Here is an 8,584-nt window from a genome sequence, read left to right as displayed (position 1 = left end):
CGATTTGGGACGCGTCCGAACTCTCTTTCTGCCAATCAGAGCGCAGCAGCCGTGAGCGGGCGGTTGTTATAAAACAGAAAGGGGCGGGGCGGCCCACAGTGTCCTTTCTAATGCGTTACTCGGATGCGCGCGAGTCTATAACAGAGTCGTTTGACTCAGAGTCAAATCAATGAGTCGATTCCGATTCCAATCCAGTATTTTGATGAGGAAAAGAAGACTGAGTCGCTTCAAAGAGTCGATTCTACTGAATCATGACGCTGTGATCAGAGAAACACTGAAGCGGAGCAACAAGAGTGCCGCACAGCAGCATGGAACCTGGGGACTTGGGTTCAATCCTCTCCTCTGGTCACTGTCTCTGAGGAGTTTGGCATGTTACCCCCCCTGGCTGTGTTGGGTTACCTCCTAACTCCCAAAAACATGCAGAAGGTGGATTGACTGCTCTGAATTTTCCCCCCAACAACAAACTGCGCGGGTTTCTTTCAGGTGCCCACCCTCCTACACCTTCTTAAAACATGCGGAAGGTGGATTGTAAACAATAAATAGCCCCTATGTGTGTGTTCCTGCCTTGTGTCCGGAGAGTCTGCGACCCTGACCAGGGTTAGGTGGTCAGTGATATGAATGATATTCTGAGGCAGTTTGTGGTGTGGGTGCTGCACAGTGATGTGGGTTTGAATCTCACGTGTCTGAGCTTGACATGTTCACTACGTTGCTTCCTCTTAAAACATGCAGAAGGTGGATTGGCAACTCCACACAGCCACTTATTGTGACAGTCTAGGCTAGGGTGTGTTCACATGCCTACTTTGTCATTTCTTTTCTCCTCCTAAGACATGCGGAAGGTGGATTGGCAAATCCAATTAGTGCGTATGTATGAGTGTGTGTGAGAGTCTGTGCACGTACGAGTATTCGCCTGCGAACACCGCGACCCTGACCAGGAAAACGGTGCAATATATGAATGAGAGCGCATATTGGCGCCAACTTAAACCGGATCAATGTGATTCCAAATAATCGACTCCTGCGGTTTGGACTCGACTCCCAAAAATTTTGGACTCTTAAACCCAAAATAGAAGATTCGACTCCTTTTGAACTCGACTTAATGAATCTGAACCTTAGAACCGACTCCATTTGAACTCGACTCCCAGCGCCAGTGTTCAGTCGCGCGATATCGGGGAGCGCGCGCGAGAGAGGAGTTCTATATAATCAGACTTGTATCAGACCGAGCGGAGTTTAGTGATCAGACTCAGGGAGATTCACTCAGCACCGTCCGATAACCAGAACCAACAGAGTCCAGCAGCATGTCGTCGGCGGCTAAAGTCAGCAGGAAGGAGCAGAACTCCAACCATGAGGGAGCGGAGGAGACCTCGGGTAATGATGCTAATGCTAACAAGGGCCTGCTAACGGCGTCCACACACGCTCCGCCATGTTGATCACGTTCTCTCTCCCCTTCCCTCCTCAGCACCTCGGTTCAGTGTTGTATCCTCAGTAGGAGCTGTTTGTTCTGTGTTCGGTGCTTATTCGGTGTGTTTGGGCTCAGCTGCAGCTACTCGCTGGTTCTCTGTGTTCGCTTTAAACGTCCTGAGCTGCGGTGACCCGCGCGCGGCCATGTTAGCACGTTAGCATGTTAGCTTTCATTGTGCACGCGCATGTTCGCTACTCAACCGTGCACAACTATCACACACTTTATCATTAATTAAAGATCAGAGTTTAGTTCAGGGATGTTCCAGTAATTCTGATTTACGCGAATAAACTCTGATTTTGGTGTAAACTGACTGAATCGTGTGAATAAATAATAATATTGGAGGTTTCGGTTAGCGTTAGCATTGTAGCTAGCGGCAGTGTTTATTGTGTGCCCGCGCTGTTCAGTCTGCATGTGTTTCACTACAGAGACACAATTAAATCATTTCATTACTGACTTATTATTCATAATTATACAAACTAAATGTTAAACCACTGTATAGTATTATATAATATTAATATCGCGATCCGTCGGTTTATGGTTTATTTACTGTTACTGCAGTTTGTACTTCATTGATCAACTTCATCACTAATATCAGTAAATTATTATTCTTTATACATGTTCATTTATGTAAATGTTATTTTTATGTTAAGTTTTATATATAATGTTTATTTCATTTGTTATATTTTTTGTTATAGATACAAATTATTTAATTTTATAAACTTTATAATAAAATAAGTTATTTAATTTTATAATTATATATAATGTTTATTTTTTTATGTATTATTTATTTACAGATATAAAATAAGTTATTTAATTTTATAAGTTGTATATAATTTTCTTTTCTTTATTTATAAATGTTATTTAAGGGCAGTTTTTGTTAGAGATGAGTAAATTGTAATAAATTAAATCTAAAATGTAATACTCTAAAGCAAGGTCAGTACTTCTAAAATTATTTTTAATAATTAGACTATTAATGCTTTATTCATATTTAAATAATTTCATGAATCGTCAATAGATAATTTAATAAATATGTAAATCATGCTTAATTTAATAATTGAATAATTTGTAATGTTTCGAGCTAGAATAATAAAGCAGTTTAATATAGCTTATTTATAATTAATATAATTATTATTTAGTGATATATTTGTTATGCTTTATTAATAAATATATATTTTAATAGTACTTTATTATTTTATGGCAGTTGTAGCCTAGCGGTTAAGGTACTTTGCCAGTAATCAGGAGGTTGCTGGTTCAAGCCCCACCATTGCCAGGTTGCCACTGTTGGGTCCTTGAGCAAGACCCTTAGATTGTATTCCGTCACAGTACTGAAAGTCAATTGGGATAAAAGCGTCTGATAAATGCCAGAAATGTAAATTTTAAATCCTAGTATCTCTATTAAATGTCAGTAGGACTGTAGATCAGGTTATTTTTCTGCTCAGTGTTATATTTCAGACTGAGCTGTTAATACTGGTGCATAAATTAATGGCAGCAGTACTTTGTTCTGAAGTCGCCTAAGAGGAGAAATAATGCGTCCCCGTGCCGGTCCTGTGAGTCAGAGCTCTCGGTTGCGGTGCTTCGGTTGGCACTGGTCCGGCGGGTACGCGGTGGGTACTGCTTTCGTCTCTGAGGTTGGGGAGGTTGGATTGGGATTTGCCACCTTGTTGCTGCAACAGCGACTCCTGCTGGCTGTAGATGTTGGGACAGTCAGCAGAGAAATACAGCGGGAGTAGCGCAGTCCTCTATGGATGCTGAACCCTGTATGAGGGGTCATGTTGGGTCTTATGTTTTGGGTTATTTTCCATGTTTGCTGCTTGTTGTGACCTCTGTAGAAGATCATTGGGTTCAGCAGTTAGAGTTGAGGGTTTAATCCCAACCCTGCCGAGATGCTGTTGGACCCCTGAGCGAGGTCCTTATCCTTCATTTGCGTCGATTGGATCCGGCCTCAGTTGAAAGTTGCTATGAATAAAAGCATCTTTCTGATTCTTAAATATTAACATCAGAGATGATCAAGTAATTTTGTTCCATTTTTTTAAAAGTAAGAGTATTTTGATAAAATAAAAATAACTAAAGGACATATTCAAATGATGTATAATAATTTGTTAGCACTTTTTTATATTTAAAAGTCTAAACAAAACAAAGAGCTCAACAAAGTATTTTCACGTCAATAATAAAGCGTTTGTTAACCTGGTGATTAATTTGCTGTTTGTTTTTTATTACGCTTTCAGAAAAAGAGCAGCAGGAAGCGATCGAACACATCGATGAAGTACAGAATGAAATCGACAGGTAACGCCTTCACACACAGTCGGTTTATGTAACCGCTCGTCTGCCTTTCTGAGAATTACTGACGGTTCTCCTCTCACCCCCAGACTGAACGAACAAGCCAGCGAGGAAATCTTAAAAGTAGAGCAGAAATACAACAAGCTACGCCAGCCGTTCTTCCAGAAACGATCAGAGCTCATAGGCAAAATCCCCAACTTCTGGGTCACAACATTTGTCAACCATCCACAAGGTGAGGACTGAGACGGAGACACACACACACTCGCTGAGCTCAGAAAGTTCAGGCTTGTCTTGGGTTTAAATGTGGCAGGCTTGAGCCTGGGCTTAAATCCACATGATCTTAAACACACAAGGCCGACGTTTAAATCCGTGTTGAGTTTTTGGCCTTCGGGCTTTAAGCTGTGAGATTTAACAAAGACTTAAGAGTTTAGAGCTAGAGACTGTACTTAGACCTGAAGGTTTAAAGTTTAAGACTGTACGTAGACCTAATGGTTTAAAGCTCGAAACTATACTTAGACCCCAAAGTTTAAGTATCTTGAGACTGTACTTAAATCTGAAGCTCAAAAGTTTTAAACTGTCCTTAGACCTGAGGCTCAAAAGCTTGAGACTATTGTTAGACCAAGGTTTAAAGTTTGAGACCATACTTAGACCCTAAGTTTAACAGTTCAGAACTATACTTAGACCTTAAGGTTTAAAGCTCAAGACTGTACTTCGATTTGAAGCTCAATAGCTTGAGACTATTGTTAGATCCTGAGGTTTAAAGTTTGAGACTGTACTTAGACCCCAAGTTTAACAGTTCAGAACTATACTTGGACCTCAAGGTTTAAAGTTTAAGACTGTACTTAGACCTCAAGGTTTAAAGTTTGAGACTGTACTTAGACCTCAAGGTTTAAAGTTTGAGACTGTACTTAGACCTCAAGGTTTAAAGTTTGAGACTGTACTTAGACCTCAAGGTTTAAAGTTTGAGACTGTACTTAGACCTCAAGGTTTAAAGTTTGAGACTGTACTTAGACCTCAAGGTTTAAAGTTTGAGACTGTACTTAGACCTCAAGGTTTAAAGTTTGAGACTGTACTTAGACCTCAAGGTTTAAAGTTTGAGACTGTACTTGGACCTCAAGGTTTAAAGTTTGAGACTGTACTTAGACCTCAAGGTTTAAAGTTTGAGACTGTACTTGGACCTCAAGGTTTAAAGTTTGAGACTGTACTTAGACCTCAAGGTTTAAAGTTTGAGACTGTACTTGGACCTCAAGGTTTAAAGTTTGAGACTACTTAGATTTGAAGCTCAATAGCTTGAGACTATTGTTCGATCCTGAGGTTTAAAGTTTGAGACTGTACTTAAATAACAGTATTAAAAGTTTGCGACTTTATGGCAACCATAAGGTTTAAGTCTTGAGACTGTGTTCGGATCTGAAGCTCAAAAGCTCGAGATGGTCTTTAGGCTCCAAGGTTGAAAGCTTTAAAGCTTGGGATTACTTAAACCTCAGGGTTAAGCGCAAGACTAAAACTAACTGCAGTCATTTTCAGTTCTGTAAGATGAGTGTGAGGGTGTGTATCACTGCTCCTGATGATCTGCTGGTGTGATCAGTTTCAGCCCTGCTTGGTGAGGAGGACGAGGAAGCACTTCATTACCTGACCAGGGTGGAGGTCACAGAGTTTGAGGACATCAAATCGGGCTACAGAATAGATTTTGTACGAAGCCGCACTCCTCTTCTTTTATCGTTTACCTAGAATGGAAGGTAGTGGTGTTTGATCCAGGACTGATTTCTCTTTACGTTTCAGTACTTTGATGAGAATCCGTACTTCGAGAACAAAGCCCTGTCGAAAGAGTTCCACCTGAACGAGAGCGGCGACCCGTCCTCGAAATCATCCGAGATTAAATGGAAGGCCGGAAAGGTTGGTGTTTGTTTGTCTAACCGACTAATGATGGCAGGAAGGGGGTATCTAGGGGTGCATTTAATTTTTAGGGTGGGACTTATTAAATAGTGCACTGTTCATGTTAATAGTAAAGGATTTGTAAATAACCTTCTGTAGTGGTAGATGCAAACGATGTCTGCGTTTCTATATGCGTTCTGTTGTGCTAGCACATTAATACGACACCGATACCGGTCCTCCGCCACAGGCTAGCTCACACAACCTCTGACATGTGAAGGCCACTTCTTTTCACCACACAGTGCAGAGATCTGTAACACGATGCTCTCTATTATTCTGACTGCACGGCGAAGTCCTGGATGCCCCAGCTTCCCACCGAGATTTGACCCTGGGTCTGATTTAATAAACCCTCCCAGACCCTGGTCCTGACACGTAGAAGCCAACCACTTCATTTCACCTGAAGGCACTGCTCTCCATTATTGGTTTCCGTGCAGCACCTCTACCACCCAGCAGAGGCCGCTATTGCGGCGCAAATCGGAAATCGATTTTCACTAGATTTTCTCTTTCCGGCCGCGTGGCTCCGTTTATGTATTCGATTATTTAAAAGACTTCGTTTCGATGTAAATAAAAGTCTGCGTGTAAATCCACAGGACTTGACGAAGCGAGCTGGTCAGACCCAGAACAAGGCCGGTAAGAAGAGACAACACGAGGAGCCCGAGAGCTTCTTCACCTGGTTCAGCGATCACTCGGACGCCGGGGCGGACGAACTCGGGGAGGTGATCAAGGACGACATCTGGCCCAATCCTCTGCAGTACTACCTGGTACGATCCGCATTATGGTTTCCAGTCCAGATCGTGTTGAACAAACTGTTTTATTATTATTAAAAATTACCAGTTTAGGGCTAGACAGGATTGACACTAAAAGCACAAAACCAAGTCTGAGCAGAGATTAAAGGGCTTAAAGCTTAATGATGTGTTTCATGTGGTGCAGAATGAAACAGATCAGTAAAATAAATGTTTGCTGAGGGATGGATGCAGCAGATGATTGTGTTTCGCCACCCTGTGATTCTGTACGCTCTGTTTATTTTAACTCTCCAGTCACAGTGACGGTAATGAAGTTTGTTGATTTGCAGAGAGAACTTGTGAAGTATTTCTAAAAATCGCAATGGTTTACTTGGCAATATTTCAAACAAAAGCAGGACGGGTCACAGAAATATAGGATAAAAATTCGCCCTGATGCTTAAATGCTCACGTGGCGTCATTGTCATGACATCAGATTGCTCAGAAGTAAACTCCTCATGTCTGAAACCACAACTAAAAGCATTTGCAGGTGAAAAGACTCAACCTTTGCCTTCCTGCATTAGGGTCGAGTTGGGTTTAATTCTGACCTCCTTTCTTATTTTTGTTCACACTCGTGTACAAATGCTGCTTTGCTTTCCTGTCTAATGACGCTGCACACGTGGAATAAACGAACACTTGATGTTCTATACAAATACTTGTGGAGGCTTTCTGAATAGTTGTACGTAGGCTGAGCTACAGGTCAGTGTCTCTAGCTGAACATCTGCATGTTCACATCTGTCAGAAATGCATTTTAGTTGAACCACTGAGCGAGGAACCCTGCATTTATCCGGCTCGTGTTTATCCATCGTGATCTCTGCAGGTCCCAGACATGGAGGACGAGGAAGGCGAGGGTGAAGACGAGGAGGAAGACGAGGAGGGATTGGAGGATATTGACGAGGAAGGGGACGAGGAGGAAGGCGAGGAGGACGAGGAAGATGAAGGCGAGGATGGAGAGGTGAGGAACGCAGCTGGATCATGCTGTACTCAGCAAAATGGTCCTGCCTGCCTGGGGTGGTACCCGTCACAAACCCAGATCAAATGAGGAGAGTTGATCTGATCTAGGATTGTATAAGTCAGCCTGCTTATAAAAAAATACCATAGAGAAATTGATGGCCAAAAGTATGTGGACGCCTGACCATAAACATTCCATTCCGATATCTCCTCCACTGTGCCTGTATGAGCTGCTCTGTGAACAGTGGTACGCCCAGCTGAAAGTGTACGAAAGGTGTTCACATACTTTTGACTGATTGAACTGTATTAGAAGTTTGAATGAGCTTAGGGATAAACAATCAGCTTTATTTATTATTAATAATCGATATGATTTTTGTTGCCCTGCAGGACGACGGGGAGGACGACTGATCTGATACGGACACTTATAATTCCAGCGACCTCTGTACCTGCTTTTCTTTTGAAGTTCTCCAACCTGAGGGAGCAAAGATTTCTTTTTTTTCTCCTCCACCCCTTTTTTATTTTCCTTTATTATTATTTTTTATTTTCATTATTTTTCGTGCTCCGTCTTCTGTTCTCGCCAGTCTTCTGTATCCTGAGTTAAATTCCTGGATATTCACCTGCGTCGGATAAACTAGTGGCATCTCGTCGACTCTTACACCATCTCTCTAAACTCAAATCTCCAGATATTAACAACCTGCACGTCATGTCACGTCCTCTGTAGACTAAACTCCAGTCGATAGCAGTTTATAAACTATATATATACACGTATATATAAAACGTTTTCTTTTTCTGTGAATGGTTGTAAATTGAATTAATAAGCCATGGTGCAGTGATGAAGCTGATCATAGCGTACAGATTCTAGCCACCGTTTCTTTTCTCTGTATGTTCTGAATACTTTCATGCCAGCGTGGGGGCCCCAAAGAGTCGACGCCGTTAACCCTCCCCCCCCCCTTTTAAGATAACCGGAAAGCACCAGCTTGTTCTCGTCACCTCTCGTACGCGTACGGGTCGATATCAGGGTATGAGAGTTCTTCTCGCCGGCGGTAAACATGGGGTCGGTTGGGCCAAGTGGGTCTTTGACACATCAATGTTTTTGGGTTTGTGTTGGTTGAATTTTCATTGTAATGTTTTACAGACACCCATGAGGTTTGAAATTTACATTTTTAATAAAAATAAAATGCAAAAAAAGGTT

The 8,584-nt window shown here is 41.9% G+C and overlaps 1 protein-coding gene across 1 annotated transcript; it reads left to right on the top strand.

The window, feature by feature from the left end:
* The first annotated feature begins 1,138 nt into the window (after window positions 1–1,138).
* Window positions 1,139–8,584, top strand: setb (SET nuclear proto-oncogene b). Its single transcript, XM_063011683.1, has 8 exons — window positions 1,139–1,362; window positions 3,682–3,739; window positions 3,823–3,965; window positions 5,319–5,422; window positions 5,513–5,626; window positions 6,253–6,423; window positions 7,262–7,396; window positions 7,780–8,584. Exons 1-8 carry the CDS (start codon window positions 1,293–1,295, stop codon window positions 7,798–7,800), a joined length of 816 nt encoding a protein of 271 aa, XP_062867753.1. The 5' UTR covers window positions 1,139–1,292; the 3' UTR covers window positions 7,801–8,584.

This window comes from Trichomycterus rosablanca, chromosome 16, assembly GCF_030014385.1.
Source record: "Trichomycterus rosablanca isolate fTriRos1 chromosome 16, fTriRos1.hap1, whole genome shotgun sequence".
Lineage (NCBI taxonomy): Eukaryota > Metazoa > Chordata > Actinopteri > Siluriformes > Trichomycteridae > Trichomycterus > Trichomycterus rosablanca.
The sequence above is the reverse complement of the archived record's forward strand: the minus strand, read 5'-3'. Positions and strand labels throughout refer to the sequence as shown.

Excerpts from the sequence above, each read along its gene's own strand:
- setb (XM_063011683.1), top strand. The coding sequence starts at position 1,293 with ATGTCGTCGGCGGCTAAAGTCAGCAGGAAGGAGCAGAACTCCAACCAT. Across the intron at positions 3,966-5,318 it reads ATTTGTCAACCATCCACAAG|TTTCAGCCCTGCTTGGTGAG; the intron begins GTGAGGACTGAG and ends TGGTGTGATCAG. Across the intron at positions 7,397-7,779 it reads ATGAAGGCGAGGATGGAGAG|GACGACGGGGAGGACGACTG; the intron begins GTGAGGAACGCA and ends GTTGCCCTGCAG.